This window comes from Arvicola amphibius, chromosome 7, assembly GCF_903992535.2.
Source record: "Arvicola amphibius chromosome 7, mArvAmp1.2, whole genome shotgun sequence".
Lineage (NCBI taxonomy): Eukaryota > Metazoa > Chordata > Mammalia > Rodentia > Cricetidae > Arvicola > Arvicola amphibius.
The window spans coordinates 47,923,780-47,940,302 of record NC_052053.1 but is presented as its reverse complement, the minus strand read 5'-3'; the positions used below and the strand labels follow the sequence as shown (position 1 = coordinate 47,940,302).

Genomic DNA, 16,523 nt, shown 5'->3' with positions numbered 1-16,523 from the left:
TTCCCAAGGTCCTACCTGGTAGAGCTCCTCCTTAGTCACGTATGGCTTGCCCTCAGAGCTGAGGGCCCGGAAAGCGCTCTCAATCTCTTCACTGGACTTGACATTCTCTGTTTCACGGCTGATCATGAAAGCCATGTATTCTTGCAGAGAGACATGACCATCCCTACAGGAGGCAGGTACAGTGAGCAGGGTGCTCACAGGGAGGCGAAGACTGTCCCCTTTCCCTTCAGCTTACCTGTTGGGGTCAACAGTGTCCAGGATTGCTTCAAACTCGGGGTCAGGCTCTCCTTCCTCTACCATTGGCAGGTCGTAGCCCAGGGAACGAAGACAGGACTTGAATTCCTGATGGTTCAGCCGGCCGGACTTGTCCTTGTCAAAGTGTCTGTAGTACAGAGCCCAGGGCTCAGCATATGGTCCCTGCCTCCCATCCACCCTCAGCCAAGGTACCTGGGCCATACTCACTTGAACATCATGCTGAATTCCTTGAGGGCCTCCTCGGTCACGCCTGTTGTGTTCCTAGAAGAAGAACAGAAGTAGGGAGCGGGCCTTCCGTGCAGAGGTGACATCTTCTGCCCTCCTGTGCCAGTCCCTTGTTGACAGCTGTACTCTGGGTGGTCCCCCACCCTGGCCCAGACCCTGGTACCTGGCCTGGATCTGCTGCTCCAGGTTGTGCTGCATGCGCATGCCCAGCTGGTCCAGCTGGTCCCACTGCTGGGCCAGGCCCACAGTGCTGTGCTCAGTGTACTTGTTGTCCAGGATGAGGGCTTCCTCCATGGCAGCCCCCAGGTCCTCAATTTTCTTCAGCTGACTTCTCATGGCTCGAATCTCCTGGTGCTTGCGCTGCGGGGGACAAACCAGTGTGAGATGCCTCAAGCCCCAGAACCCAGCTGAGATCTCCCAGGGCTGGAAAGAGTCAGGAAAGAGTAGGAGGGGTAGGATGTGGAGGGGAAAGTCTTCATAAAGCAACCGGCAGAGGTGCCAATAAGAATTCAATGTGCACACAAGGACCTCTTGGCCTCTTCAAATAGGGTTCCGTTACAGCAGCTAGCAGAGACTAGGTTGAGTGGCTGCCTGGCTGGGGACCTCTGGGGTGGCCAGAGCACTTTGGGCACTCACTTTGGTAGCTTCGAGTTGAGACTCTAGAGTTCCTGACTCTTCCACCATGCAGGACCTAAACACAGAAGCACAGTGAGCAGGGATCCATCGCAGTGGATCAGTGTCCACATTTAACTCTTCCTCCTGGTACAAAGTGCCAGAGCCTGCAGTGCTGTTCACAGAGAACAACCTATATGGTGTTGACCTCCCTTCTAACAGGCCTGAGAAAGGGCAGGCACCATTTCCTTTTCAGAGACACATAGGCCAGAGGCCTCTCAGCTCTTGAAAGGTCACTAGGGAATTAAATTTGTTCCCCATAGGAACAGAGCAGTTTCAGGCCTGATAGCATGATAGTCCCCTTTCTGCACTGACAGGAGGCCAAGAACCCAACAGACAGGAGTCCTTGGGGCTGTAAGGACAGTCAAGACACTGACAGTCCCCTTAGCCCAATTCTAATCCCCCTTAGGCTACTGAGGGGAAAAGCCACATTCTAAGAGACAGCATGGCCAGTAAGATAGCTAAGTGGGTGTGCTGGCCAACTGGTTCCTGCTGAGGACAGCTGTGACAGAACTCTGGATTTGGGTTCCAGAATCTAGACACAGCCAGGCTAGGTCTCCTTTCGAAGACCATTTTCTGAAAAGCCTGCTTCTCTCCAAGATGTGTGAGTACAAAGAAGGTTCCCAGTGAACAAAGACATCAAACAAGCAGGATCACGTGCAGGGACAAGTTCACACAGTGCACACAGCCCCATCTCCTCTGTACCCATGTCTACCCCAATCTACCCTTGTGACTTGAGTGAGCCAGGAAGAACTCCACAGTCTCCCCAAGCTCACAATGCTTTAGCAAGGCAAGGCACCAGGCTTCCTCCTACCCCAGCAGCTGAGACTCACAGGCACGCCCCATCCCCCGGGAAAAGGGAGGCCCAGGGACTGGGGCAGGACGCAGGGCCAGTGCATTGGAGGGGGACGGAACCTCCTCCCAAGTGGCTAGGGTGTGGGTTAGAAAGCAGAGCCGCCTGGGAGTCCAGAGTGCATTGGTAAAACCACAGTGAGGGAAGAAGAGAAATAAGAGGAGAAGAACCTTCCAGACAGATCATCCCCAACTTCATACTGATAGACACGAATGACCCGACGATATGCTATGCTATTCAAAGAAAAGAAACCAAATGAATATACCAAAGGAAGGCGAGGCAAGAGCATATCGAGACAGACATGTGCCACAAGCTGGCAGCCTGGCATCAGGTGGGAACCATGGGTAGGTAGCTCAAGGGGCATTGGGCCAGGTGGGACAAAGCTTGGGAGGAGCCACTGGTGAGGAAGCATGGCACTGCACAGAAACAAGACCAAGAGCAGCAGACAGCATAGGATGGGGAAGCCTGGGGTGCTCAGGCCATTGCTGCAATCCTTCCCGCCTTGCAAAGCCTCTTACAACCTGACTGATTGGGGCAGGTTTCTGTGGTCATCACCCTTACATGCCTGACTTGCCCTCTGCAGAACCTCCCGGACACTAGTTAATCCTCAGTCTGGCTTGGCCTGGCAAGAATGGCCAGGGGGATGGCCTGGGTACAGGCTCCTGGTGGGACTGGGAGATAGCCCTGCTCCTCCCGGGGACTCCTCCAAGCCCTATCTACACACCACATCATAACACAGGACATTCTGCCTTTAGCTAGGGTGAACAATTCTGGTTACCCTCCCCAGGGGGAAGATAGGGCCACCTCAGTCCTAAGGGGGCTGTAGAACTTCCCTCAACTGGATACTGTACTCAGCCCAAGCTCCTAGCACAGCCATCCAGCTTCTATGTCCACTGACCACTGAGGCTTAACGCACAGCCTTCTGGTCACCATGGAAAAACAGGCCAAAAGGAAGTTGCTAATCCAATCCTGGTGAATAGGCATGGACAGGGGTTCTAGGCATTAAGACTCTGGCTTCCTCTCACGGTGACATTCCTTGCCTTGAAAGAGGGGAAGTGACTCCCGCAAAAGACCATGCATTCTTCTAGCAGGGACAAAGGGCATGGGCAAGATGGGCAGGAGGCCCATCCTTGGAACCTTTGTAAGCCAGGCCACTGGGAACAAGGGACACAGGGACAAGCACACAAGACACCACCACACCATGAGCCCGGAGAAAGAAGGCAATATTAACCCGTCGAGGAGATATGTTCTGTGGAGATCCAAGCAGCCAGGAGCCACGGTAGTGTCCACATACAGCAGCAATCAGGGCGGGATGGAGGAGAGAAAAAAAATGAGCAGAACATCAGTGCCCTCAGTCACCAGGGACAGCAGTTCTACCTTACTGGGGACAGGTGCCAACATCATCTCTGTTGAAATGAGTCCTCCCCACCACCCCATCTTTTGGACTCAAGCTCATAGCCATCTTCCTGTGCACTGGGATAACTGATGCCAACTGTACTTGGCTTAGGCACCAGGTTTTTTTTTTTTTTTTTTCTTCTTCCCCTGAGACAAGGTTTCTCTGTGTAGCCCTGGCTGTTTTGGAACTTAACTCTGTAGACCAGGCTGGCCTTGAACTCACAGAGATTGAACTGCCTCTGCTTCCCGAGTATTAGGATTAAAGGCAACTTCAATTAATTAATTAAGTGCAACTACTGCCACAGGCCCAGGCACAAGCTCCCTGTGTCCCAGAGCTGCAGGAGCAGCACGTTCTTGGGCTGGCCCCACAGGGCAGGCACCTGGTCTCCTGGATCCACTGGTGGAAGGCATTGGCATGCTGAGCAAACTCCTGGCGCAGTTTGTCATTCTCCTCCTGCCGCCGTTGCTCCTTCTGCAGCTCCAGTTCCCGCTCCTGAGACAAAAGGAAAGCAGATGCTACTACCTTCAGTTAGTTCTTGACCTCTGGCCTCACACCTGTGGGCTCACCATAAACATGGTTCTACCCTGGGGAAATGTCAGTGGGACTTAAAAGTGGAGAGGGGCAGAAGTTCTACTGAGGCGGACCCAAACAACAAACAGCCCAGGGCAGGGAACAGGGCTGTTAAGTGGCTTGCCCATTCAGGTGCACCTTAATGATCTTCTGCAGGTTCCTCCAGGTCTCCTCCAGGGCCTCCATGGTGAACCAGGTGTAGGGGTTAGAGGCCACGCGGAAACTCTTGATCTGGCGATCCAGCTCAGCTAGTTGGTTGAAGTCGGCCTGTGCGGAGCTGAGGGATGAGCGGAAGGCATCATGAGCCTCTCGAAGGGCTTTGATTTCTTCCAGAGAGTTGCAGCGCACTGGATCTGTCAGGTCCTCTTCTGCATTTTCAAACCAGCTGTTGAAGGCCGATGCCTTTTTGGCAAAAGTCAGGAAGAGGTCCTCTACCTAGAAGTAGAGGGGCAGGGTGTCAATGTGGGTATTATGTGGGTAAGGCAGTTCCTGGGACTCTGGCTCTCTGCCCCATCTCAGAGTCTTCCCCACTTCCCTGCCTGGTGCCCTTTGGTACAAGCTCCACATGCTTCAGTTTCCACTGCCTCCAGGCTCATGTTCAGCTCCTCTGGGCTGAGGGCACTCCTTCCTCACAGGATGGCATAGCATGGAAGAAAAAAAAATGGGCTCTACCGTCCCGTCCACTGGTCCAACTGAATATAACTACCCTTACCTTTCGGAAATGACTCTGGGCCTCCAGCAGTTTCTTTTTCCGGGTAGCTGAGTTGGCCAACAGCTGGGTCCATCTCTTCATGAGGGAGGCATGTCGGACCTCGATGGCCTTAGACTGAATGTGTTTGGCAGCTAGCAGCTGGTCTTTGAGTGCAGTGATATTGGCAATGCCCTCCTGCTGGAAGGCCTGCAAGCCAGCATCAAAAGTCTCCTGCAAAGAGAAGTCACAAGTCAATTGTATGTACTGCAAGGAGCCTAATGTGCCTCAGCTCAGATGGCAGAAGCAGATGGTAGTGGGCCTAGAGCTCCTCCTCCTGCTGACATGTAGTCAGACCTGACTATGTCCCTATTTGCCTTAGACCACAGATCATGGCACTGTTCTCCTCTTAAGTTCCTGGCCATAAATAAACCCTTCCGTTCTAGCATTCAAGTTCCGGGCATGGCTATGTATGGCCTTGGCTCCTCACACAGAGCAGACCATTCACTTGTGACTACTTTCAGTTGACTTTGTGTAACACCGAGTCCAGGAAAACCTGTCCCACAGACCCTAGCCTGCTGAAGACGGACAGGCACTTTATGTCTGAGCCTGGCCAGTCCATCAAGCTGTTGCACCTATGTCTGGTTCTGCATCTGTGCTACCCCTCTGGAAACTCTGAGGCCCTAGACTGGAAGTGTTTACTATTGACTGTCCTTGCCAGGAGGCCAAGACCTAAGGGCAGAACACCTACTGGCCTTCTCCTAGAAGTGCTACTGAGTAAATCCAGCCCACCATTCAGGTGGCTAACTGACCTGCTTGGTGAGCAGGGTTTGGACTGAAGACAGATCTCGGCCATAGTCATCAGTTTTCAAGCTGTTCTCCTTCTCACCTGTAAAACAAAGCATGGGACTGTCCTAGCCCTCCCAGAATCCAGATGGGCTTAGAAAAGCCAGCCACAGGACAGAGGGTGTTCACACTCCAATTCCAAAGTCACCTGCACTCTTCCTGAGCGCACAGTGGCTGCCTGCTCCCTGTGACCACCACCCTGCCTCAACTGAGTGTGGAAATCTTTTTGTGTCACATGGGCTGACACCAGAAACCAGTTCCCTTTATCCAGGGGCTAGCTAGATGGCACTCTGGCCAGGCAGCTAGTGGGCAATTCTGACATGGCCTGACCCTTTGGTGATCCGACTAGTGCTGGGTCTCTGTATCGCTTGTGTTGAGGTCTGCAGGCCACTGTCTGGTGAACCCTCACGCCAGCCTGGTGTAGGCACTGCTGTGGCAACTCTGACTTCGGGATGTTGCTTCCTACTGGGCAACCAGGTCTGTCCTGCAGCAGAATCTGAGCCCATGTCCTAAAAGTTTCTTCTCTCTAGCAGAAATCCCACTGTGCGGCAACACACCCTGTGGCTGCTTTGGGTCTTGCACCTACTCACCAATCCAGGACTCCACCACATCAGCCTTCCAGTTGAACTGTAGGAAGGCTGAGTTCTCATCCAGCTTTGCTTTTCTCTGGGCTGCGGCTCTCTCAAGATCAGACACCTTCCCATTGAGACCCTTCATCTTTGAAGAGATGTTCTCCTCGTGGTGATTGTTCTGGCCGGGACAGAAGCACACACCAGTTTGCTCAGCAGTCGCGGTCACCCATCTGTGGCAGGTTCCCAGCACCAAACTGTCCAACTTCTGTCACATGGGCTCTCTGCTCCCTTACCAGAGCTAGTGAGGCTTCCAAAGGGTGGCACTGAGTAAAAGTCTAAGAGTGACGAAGACCTGGGACTAGGCCGGGTCCAGCACTCGGGAGGCTGAGGCAGGAGGATCTCTGTGAGTTCAAGGCCTGCCTGGTCTACAGAGTGAGTTCTAGGACAGCTAGGGCCACACAGAGAAATTGTTTCAAAAAAACAAAAACCAAAAATAAAACCACAAGGCCCGTGACTAGCAATTCCATTAATCAGTGCCACAGGAGCAGGAGAAGGAGAGGACGGTGTGAGTGCAGTGTGCACTCGGGCAGTGATGCAGTGAGTACCAGAGTTTCCAAAAGGGAAGAATCACCACTTAAATATTAAACAGAACACAGACAAAGAATGGCTCCAACCTTGTGTAAGGAAGACAGTAATTCTGGGAAGTGTTTGGATGCCATGGACACAAGAGATAGTGAAGCCTGAACACCAGCTCTAACGCCAGCCAGAGCTGCATTTGGAAACATGTACAAGACCGCAGAAGAAAAAGAAATGTTTTGTTAAAGAGGTAAAGTTTGCCCAGAACAAAGCACTAAAGAAATTCTTTAGAGCAGACAGCATATGCTAAGGGTCGGACTCAGCAAGGCGTGAGGCTTCTCACTCTCCTAGCCCAAGAGCTCTGGAGTCTGGACTCCAGTCTCATGCTGCCTGCTGATCACGGCCAGGAGAAAAGCTCTCCCTGGAACAAACCTAGACACCTAAGTATTTTTGCCACACAGATGCTAGGCAAAGGCTTTACCAGTTGGGGCACCAGCCCAGTCCCAAATCCCAGTTCTCCACATGGCAGTTACTGAGTAGCACCGTGACAGGAGCTCCAAGCACTCATCGTACTTGTACTGCGTCCCGAGGGCCTGCGTGGCTGACGGCCACCTGGGACGGACGCTGCACAGCCTGGGTCTGGAGTTCCACTGCTTTCAAAGTACTGAGACGTTTTCCTCTCTCCAGAAAAGAGTCACCAGTAAATGTGAACTGTCCCTACTGCAATAGGTTTCGCACAACCCACGGAGTTATACAATCCTACGAAGTGGACATTTCATGCTTAGCTCTACACAGTTCAGAGGGAAAGTCTGGAAAGCCAAACATTAAAATCCCAATGAGCCAGGTGTGGTGGTACATAGCTGCAATTCAAGCGCCTGTGAGGTAGAGGATCAGGAGTTCAAGGTCATCTTTGGCTACAGAACAAGTTGGAAGCCAGCCTGGACTACATGAGACCCTGTCTCAAGATAAAATAAAGTCTAGAATAGACATTTTTGAGTGATGGCTTTCTGGGTGATTTCTAGTGATGTTTCTGAGACAGGGTTACCACGTAGCCCAAGTTAGGCTGGAATTCCCTGTAGAAACACACTGCTGTGTCATGTGCTTCCTACTTACTTATTATTATACTTTCTAATATCGCTATAGCGACCTTTATCACTAAGAAACAAGGAACAGGGGACTGGGGTTCCCAGAACCCACCGTAGCTCACAACTGCTTGTATTAACACTTCCAGGGGGAATCTAATATGCCCTCTTGTGGTCTCTGTGGGCACTACACACATATAGTGCAGACACACACATAAAAAAATAAAAATCTGCCAGGTGGTGGTGGCACATGCCTTTAAAATCTCAGCAATCGGAGCCGGGCGGTGGTGGCGCACGCCTTTAATCCCAGCACTCGGGAGGCAGAGGCAGGCGGATCTCTGTGAGTTCGAGGCCAGCCTGGTCTACAAGAGCTAGTTCCAGGACAGGCTCTAAAAAAAAGCCGCAGAGAAACCCTGTCTCGAAAAACCAAAAATCTCAGCAATCGGGAGGCAGAGGCAGACAGATCTCTGAGAGTTCGAGGTCAGCCTGGTCTACAAGAGCTAGTTCCAAGACAGGCTTCAAAGCAACACAGGGAAACCCAGTCTCAAAAAACCAAAAAAATAAAAATAAAATAAAAATAAAAATCTTAAAAAAAAAAAAAAAGGCAGAGAGATGGTTCTGTGGTTTAAGAGCATTGACTGTTTTTCTACAGGCCCAAGGTTCAATTCCCAGCATTTACACGGTGACTCCCAGCCATCAATAACTCCAGTTCTAACATATTCAATACACTCTTCTGATATCTTTGAGCAATACCTAAGTGTGGTGACGGCAAAACCATGCACATAAAACAATAAAAAAAGAATTGAGAGAATAGGACTCTAGAAGTTCTACTGTCAGAAAAGAACCAACTTCCCCATATAAAGGCCAAAAGCTGGCCAAGGAGTGTGCCAATTCAAAAGCAACTCTTTCCTGCTGTGTGAAATATGGCACAGGCCTGCTGAGTCTCTGTAAGAACTGAGCTCGGTGTACTTTGAGTTGAGAACAAGGGTCTTCCTGGAATCCAGGCTCACCTTCTTAATGAGGTCTTGTCCATTAGTACAGACGTCATTCACCCGATCCTTGTGGACAGTGAAGTCTGTCTCAAAAGCTTCGTGTTTCTTCAGCAAGCCCTAGAGAGAAGCAGTGAGGTTCACCACTGAGCCTGTGATGTGAGTAGCTAGGTCTCGGGATAGAGGGTGGCACAGCTATGAGCCTGGTTTTCTTACTCTCTGCTCCACGGGGAGGACCAGGGAGTCAGGAGTAAGACCAGGCTGCAGGAGAAGATGAACCACCAAGTTTAGGTTGTAAAAAATGGACAGAAAGCTGGAAGTAAGCACCCAACAAAGCAACAACACATATCCCATGAGGACCCAGGTCTAGTTCCCCAATGACCGAAGGATAATCTTCCTCCCCTTCCTATTTCTAGTGACCTCAACTACACATGGACTGCCCACTGTGAGGAGAGTAGATCAAGGCAATGCAAACTGTGGATAAAGCTAATCTAGCCTATACCAGAACGAGGGGCTTGTCAACCAACTAGAAGTGGCTATGGGGCCATGAACACGGGGAAAAAAGGACATTAAGGGATATTTTCAGTCTCTCTTACCGTAAGATTGTATCCTTACAAAAGAGAGGTCAATTTGGATAGACAGGCATATGGAACAGAATGCCAGAGAAAAGAGTGAACAGAAGGAGATGTTATGTGGAAACAAAGCTTGGAATGAAGTGTGGCCCGGAAGCTGTGAGGGCTCCTCTATGAGGTGTGGTGGACCTGGCCCACCTGCCTGCAGTACCCCCAGACTGTGAGCTGGTGGAACTTCACTGTTTATGCATGTGCTTAGCGTTCCTGACCTGGATGGCAGCAAGAGTGTCTCCGTAATCTTCACTGGCCACCAGAGTCATTTTCTCGTTGATCCAAGCCTCTTCCTCTTCTACATTGGCTACAAACTGTTGATACTCCAAGGACTCCTCCAGCCGCTGGCCCCTTATTAAAGTATGGGGAAGGGGAAATCATTAGTATGTACTTAAAATATCCATGAAGAGGGGCTGGAGTTGTAGCTTGGTGGTATTGGTGCTTGACTACTGTGTCTACGATCTTGGGTTCAGTTACCAGCACCAACAAGTAATAAACAAATAAATTTGGATAAAATATTCATGAAGGGATGTGTCTATGTGTAAACATGGTTTAGTCTCCTGAGGGACACAAGGCAGACAGTGCTCCTCAGACAGGACACTCTGGAGAATCACTGGATAGGAACAGCTCAGAATGCCTCTGGAGCCAGGTAATACCTGACACCCAGGTCCTGGGAGCTGGCAGGAAGGGCTGGGCCTTCTGTCTTAAGAGCTCCCTGCTATGTGCTCACCGTGCAGCTGCTAGCTGCTTCAGTTCCTTCCAGTGCTCCACGAACTGTGCAAGACGCTGCTGGATCTCCTCCTGCCCAATGGTGTTGTCATCAGACAGCTTCTTCCCAGTGTCCAGGACGCCCTGACAAGCGAGAGCAAGAGTCAACACCAGCAGATGCCGAGGGCCCAGTTCCAGGTGTCTGTGGCCGGAGCTCAGGACACCTCAACATCACATTCACAATTAGCTCTTCAGGATACATGTGCTGGGCACAGCTTTATTAATCCCAGCACTCGGGAGGTGAGGCAGAAGTGGGTGATCTCTGAGTTTGGGGTTAGCTTGGTCTGCATGAGAGTTCCACACCAGACAAGGTTACACAGAGAAACCCTGACTCAAAAAAACAAACATGGTGCTGCTTCTCCTCTTGGCCCTGTGCTCTTAGCAGAGGGCAACCACTCACCTGAATGGCTGGTTCGTGGGCAGCCAGCTCGGCTTCTAGCCGTTTGTGTTTCTTCCTCAGGTTCTGAACACCTGTGAGGTCTCGGCCATAGTCTTCAGAGCTCACCAGTAGCTTCTTCTCTCTGAGGAGCAGAGGCAATATGGTCAGCCTGCACCTGCTCAGTCCATGGATGTGTTAGTTCAGCCACTAACTAGAGCGTCCTCAACCTCAACCACTTTCTTCATAAAAATCTCTTTCCGTTTTTAAGGAATAGGAGTCACTGTTTCCCAAAGCCATGCACCCAGAACTGTCTCTGACCATGCACATGTCAATGGACGTGGCTCCTCTAAGTGTCACGAGCACACAGAGGGCTGTGCTGTCCTGAGGAGAGGGACACCACTGGTGTGTGCTATTCACTCCATTTACTCATGTGTCATATAAGGAAACAGAGAGACCCTGTTTCAAAAAACAAAAAACAAACAAAACCAAACCAAAACCAAAAACGATCAGGAAAAAACAACCAAAACACAACTTTCTTAGGACCCAAAAAGCAGGGTCTACTGTGATATCATGGTTACCATCACCACAGGGTAACGGGTCTCACTCACTACTGTGCAGGTCCCTAAACTATGCCCTTACGTCATACTTCCCTACCTCCCCAACAGACCAAGGAAGCCTGAAACTTCTGCTCTCTAGGAAGCCCCTGACACTGAACACACAACTGCTGGGCACACACTTGATCCAGGACTCCTCATCATCCATGTCTCGGAAGAACTGGTGCAGGCGGTGGGATTCGCTCAGTTTTGCTCTTCGGGAGGCTGCCATGTTCTTGATCTTCTGGAAGCGTCCATTGATGGTGTCCCGCTTCTCTTTCACTTGGGAGGTGTCGAAGGCACTGCTGGTCATCAGACTGTCGGCCTGGCTGTTCAGGTCCTTCAGACGATCCTGGGGCAGGGACACAAGAGAGGGCTCAGAAACCTGGTCCCAAAAACTTCCCTGAAAACAGCACTCATTAATTCTGTACTAGGTTGTGCAGCCTCATAAATCAATGCCATGTGAGCCCTTGCAGTTCTGTAAAATCAGCTCTCTTGACAGAGACTTGGACACGCACACTGATGGTGAGCAGGTACGGATACAGAACACAGTGCCACAGCTGCAGCGAAAACCCACTTTTTACTGCCACCTATTTTGCTTAGTAGTGGCCTTCATTTCTTTATCTTTTAATATTTTGATGTTAGAAATTGAACTGACTCTTGTGTGGGATAAGCACACTTTACCACTAAGTTACATCACCAGTTTTACTTTTTTTGAAAAACAGCAAAAGTGAATTTTTGTTTTGTTTCAGATAGGGTCTCATCATGTAGGCCTGGCACTAAGAGACGCATTTGCCTCTATCTCCTGAGTGCTAGGATTAAAGGTGTGTACTCATAGAAAACTTAATTTAATCAAACATCTTGGGCCTACAAGACGGCTGAGCGGTAGTGGCACACGCCTTTAATCCCAGCACTTGGGAGGCAGAGGCCAGCCTGGTCTACAGAGCCAGTTCTAGGACAGCCAGAGTTGTTAGAAAGAGAAACCCTGTGTCAAGAAACCAAAATAAAAAGATGGCTCAGAGGATGACTTAAGTTCATCCATGGTAGGAGGGAACTGACTCCTACAAGTTATCCTCTGACTGTGTTTACCTCCCTTCAACAAATAATAAACGTAATTTTAAAAAAGTCCAAGTTTGATATTAAAGAAGAACTCAAAGGAAAGCTATGGCCATTCAGTCTTGAGTATTCAATAGAAAACTCTACCTACCCTGCTCCTCAAAAAGACATAAGTGAGTTTACCACTTGACAGGAACAGAATTCAATTTTTAATGGTAAAATTCAAACTTTTTTATTTTATTATTTTTAAATGTGTATAGGTGTTTTGCCAAGGGTGTCAGGTCCCTTAGAACTGTAATTACAGACAGTTGTGAACTGTCATGTGGGTGCTGGGAATTGAACCCTGGTCCTCTGGAAGAGCAGTCAGTCAGTGCTCTTAACCACTGAGCCTTCTCTCTAGCCCCAAATTCAAACTTTTTGATGTAAATTGGAATTTTGGACAATTCTTATCTGGCACCCCATGGTTTTTCTGATGAGACTAACATAACAAGGCATGAGGTTTTGGTATTACACAGGAAATGTGTCAAACTATTTAGAACTAACATGTGTAACTCAGAGGACCAGCATTTCCTAACTGAGCCAGACATATGACAGAATCACAAGTGGATACAATCCATTCTAAGCCCAGGATGGACCAAGGATACAGGATAAAAGCAACACTTTTGGCACAATTCATTTTGAAAAACTAATTCCACTCTGCAATGAACAGCTACAAAACTGTGACCAATCTGCTAGTGCAGAAGCAGAGAAAAACCATCCTCCACGCTCTGAATCAAATCCTCTTCCTCCAGCCTCACTCTATTCTGTGCACCCATCATACACACCACACACAGCCAATCAACTCGGAACCTTAAGTCCCAGATGTCCTCCGTGGGATGGACCAATAGAGAACCACAAAACTGTCACCAATGCTATCCTTTTCACTTATCCCCTTTATAAAAAGTACCACCATACTCACAGTATACAACTACTATTGGAATTATCTAAAGCCTCTGGTGTGGTGTAAATGCTGTAACCACAAATGCTGGGAGGCAGACACAGGAAAATTACTGCAAGTTTGAGGCCAGATAGGACTAAATATTGAAAGTCCCATTGAAAAATAATAAAGGGCCAGGTGTGATTCGCACACCTCAATCCTAGCACTCCAAGGTGGAGCAGGCGGATCTTGTTTGAGACTGGCCAAGGCTACACAGCAAAACCTCATCTCAAAAACAAAACAAAACAAAACAAAAACCAAGCAACTGCTGGGCACTGGCGGCATATGTTTTAAGAGGCAGGTGGATCTATGTGAGTTCAAGGCCAGCCTGGTCTATGTAACACCCAGCACTACACAGAGAAACCCTGTCTCAGAAAAATTAATGGAACAAAACAACCAAAAAAGCAAACAACAAAGGTGAAAATATGCCAACAAATGAACAAACGAACAAAACAAAACCCCTTTAATTTTGTAGCAGCATGGACGGAAGACAGACTCTTGGATGTGACAGGCAACTGCTAGACCACTGAGCTCCATTTCCAGCTAAGAACACACCTGATTTTTCAAAACAATTAGTACTTACAGATAAGATCTGCATATCCTAGGCTGAGAAAAATCAAACCAGTCCATAAACTGCTGCCTTGGGTATCAGGCATTCCTTGACCAAGGCCAGCCCCTTTCAACACACTGGGACACTCTTGAGGTTCTCTCTAATCACCCCACCTTCCCAGCTGTTACCCTGCTGACCTCGTGGGCTGATATGTCTGCCTCCAGCAGCTGATGCTTTTTCAGCAAGTTGTTCACAGAGGCCAGGTCTTTGCCATAATCTTCAGATGCCAGGAGAGCTTCTACCTGCAGTTGGCAACACAAAAAGGAATGCTTGTTATAGAACACATGCACAGCGTCACAGCGTTCTGGAAACCAAGGGTGGCCAGGAGCTGCTCCAGGTCCTTTTCAATCATGAGTTACTGTCTGTTCTTGTAATTGTTTCTGTTTGTTTTTGAGACAAGATCTCTCTATGTATACCTGGCTTACTCTGAACTTACATAGATCCTTCTTCTGCCTCTGCCTCCTGAGTGCTGGGATTAAGTGTGTGCACCAAGGAATCACAATTCTGCCCACTAGCACCAAGGAATCACAATTCTGCCCACTAGGCTGGGTCCAGTATGAGTAAGGAGCCTGCTCAGAGTAGGGATAGAGGCTTAGTCCCAAGTCTTCTCTGGATACAAGGGCAAAGAGCACAGAGACCGAAGCAGTGTGATCACCGTGAGATAAGTGTTATCCCTGCAGTCTCCACTCTAGGGACCCCTGAATGGCAGCCCGACAGAATTTTTTTTTAAAACACACCAATTTTTTTAAACACACCAATTCCAGTTCTTTCTCCCTCCTCTCCTCCTACTCCCCCATCCCCATTCCCCATCCACTCCTCAGAGAGGGTGAGATCTCCCATGGGGAGTCAACATCAACAAAGTCTGTCATATCACTTGAGGAAGGACCAAAGCCCTCCTTTCCTGTATCACGCTGAGCAAGGTATCTCTCTACTGGATGAAGGCTCTATGATGACAATTAGGGTTGTTACCAATCTGCTTACAGGGGAAGGCCAGTTTAGGCACCCTTTCCACTATTGCTGAGATTCTTAGCTCGGGTCATTCTTGTGGATTCCTGGGAATTTCCTTGGTGCCAGGTTTCTTGCTAACCCCATAATGGCTCCTTCTATCAAGATATCTTTCCTTGCTCTCCCTCTCTGCCCTTCCCCCAACTTGACCTACCCAATCCCTCATGTTCTCCCCACTCTCCTTCTGCCCTCCCCTCAACCCCCCAATGTGTGGCTTGGGCAGTTTGTGGGGCCACTGGCCATGAAACCAGTATTTATTAGTGCATGAACTGGCTTTTTGGAGCCCATTCCCAAAGGAAATTCATAAATCACAGTAAGAATCTTTGGACTCTCCCATATGCAAATGTTTAGGGAGAATTTAGTGATATGGGATAATACTCTGCCACAGATACCAAGGAAAGATGACACCATGAACTCAGATAAAATACACCTCTGCAACAATTCACGCAAATACAACAGACTGGTAAAGGACTCTGAAGTGTTCACAGTGGTGGTTTCTAAAATCACCCTCTTTAGAGCCTCTGCTGTCCAGGTTTCCTACGTGTGCCTAGATTCCAACTCTCTTCCTCTTGGTGCAGATTGGTAGAAATCACTACGAGCCACCCATCTCCTCCTCTATACACTCCCTTGGGTAGAGGTCTGACAGCCAGGGTCTTCTGAAATCACTTTTATGTTCTAAGCCTCTATTCACTCTGTAATAGCAATCTGAACCTATCTCACACAACGAGGACTTCTGCTCAAGGTGCTCTCAAGAGGATCCCCTTTTACAATCTGGGGCTGGCTGACGGACCCATTCATTACCCAAATGCAGGCATAAGAACCATCTCACATTACCTCAGAGAGCCAGAAGTCAAAGTCTTTGATTCCAGTGTTGAAGTTCTGCTGCTTATTGGCCTCTTTTAGCTTCTGGCTCTTCTCAGCTGATTTCTGCACCAGGAACTGCCACTGGTCTGCAAGGGCAGCCAGGCGGGCCTTGGGAAGAGACGGGGGTCACTTGGGATGGGGAAATCTCTGAAGGACCCACCCCTAAGACTCAAATTAGAGAAAGGAAGTGGAAACAATCACAGGAACTGAGTTCTCAGATTCTACAGACTGTGGGTCTTACACTGTATTTCAGCTGTAGTGGAGTGGACAGTAGCATGCTGCCACTCTTTCTGGAGACAGTATGGGTCCTTGGACCATACCTTAACAGCGTCCTCACTGCCAGCACAGGCTCCACGCTCGATGAGTGAGTTTCCCATGTCGATGACGCCACGGATTCGGTCAGCATTGGCGTGCAGTTCTGCCTCAAAGGCTTGGTGCTTCTGGTGCTTGCTCTGAAAATACCAAATCACCATTAAGAGGCAGTTCTTGCCAGCCTTGTCATTAAGGCAAAAGAGATGCTCAGGAAGGAGTGAGTGCTAGGAAGGTAAGGAACAAGGCAAGCATTAGTGTTGACAGAAAGCCACCACAGGTTGTGTGGTGCTATGGTTTGGGGTCTATGGGAGCTCAGCAGAGGTAGGTTTAGGCCAGAAAGGAGACAACATTAGTTCAAGGGCAGTGGGGTTAATGCCAGTTCTGAACAGCTCACCAGCAGGCTGGGAAAAAAGCCTCAAAATCTGTAGGAGACTGAGGTCAATTTTAGTTCTGAATCTAACCACACGTCCATTGTCAACCCATGTCTTTATGCGTCCTGGACAGAAGTTCTGACTGGTAACGTGGATGGGCTATCCCCACCCCTAGAGCAGGAACATCTGGTGGCTGCAGTGGTTCTGTTGATGAAGATTTGGCTTTGTAGGATTATATTTGC

At 49.2% G+C, this 16,523-nt stretch overlaps 1 protein-coding gene across 4 annotated transcripts in view; it reads right to left on the bottom strand.

The window, feature by feature from the left end:
* Window positions 1-16,523, bottom strand: part of Sptan1 (spectrin alpha, non-erythrocytic 1) — a 71,262-nt gene that overhangs the window by 613 nt on the left and 54,126 nt on the right. For all 4 annotated transcript variants that reach the window (XM_038337830.1, XM_038337831.1, XM_038337832.1 and 1 more), the window contains 19 exons: window positions 15,919-16,050; window positions 15,569-15,706; window positions 13,867-13,971; window positions 11,231-11,439; window positions 10,516-10,636; window positions 10,078-10,199; window positions 9,566-9,698; window positions 8,746-8,844; window positions 6,096-6,255; window positions 5,472-5,548; window positions 4,684-4,893; window positions 4,110-4,406; window positions 3,781-3,893; window positions 3,237-3,254; window positions 1,117-1,171; window positions 644-840; window positions 463-516; window positions 236-382; window positions 16-163 (listed from right to left, as the gene is read on the bottom strand). In XM_038337830.1, the coding sequence (XP_038193758.1) occupies window positions 16-163; window positions 236-382; window positions 463-516; window positions 644-840; window positions 1,117-1,171; window positions 3,237-3,254; window positions 3,781-3,893; window positions 4,110-4,406; window positions 4,684-4,893; window positions 5,472-5,548; window positions 6,096-6,255; window positions 8,746-8,844; window positions 9,566-9,698; window positions 10,078-10,199; window positions 10,516-10,636; window positions 11,231-11,439; window positions 13,867-13,971; window positions 15,569-15,706; window positions 15,919-16,050 (2,535 nt within the window). The remainder of the gene's footprint in view (window positions 1-15; window positions 164-235; window positions 383-462; window positions 517-643; window positions 841-1,116; window positions 1,172-3,236; window positions 3,255-3,780; window positions 3,894-4,109; window positions 4,407-4,683; window positions 4,894-5,471; window positions 5,549-6,095; window positions 6,256-8,745; window positions 8,845-9,565; window positions 9,699-10,077; window positions 10,200-10,515; window positions 10,637-11,230; window positions 11,440-13,866; window positions 13,972-15,568; window positions 15,707-15,918; window positions 16,051-16,523) is intronic.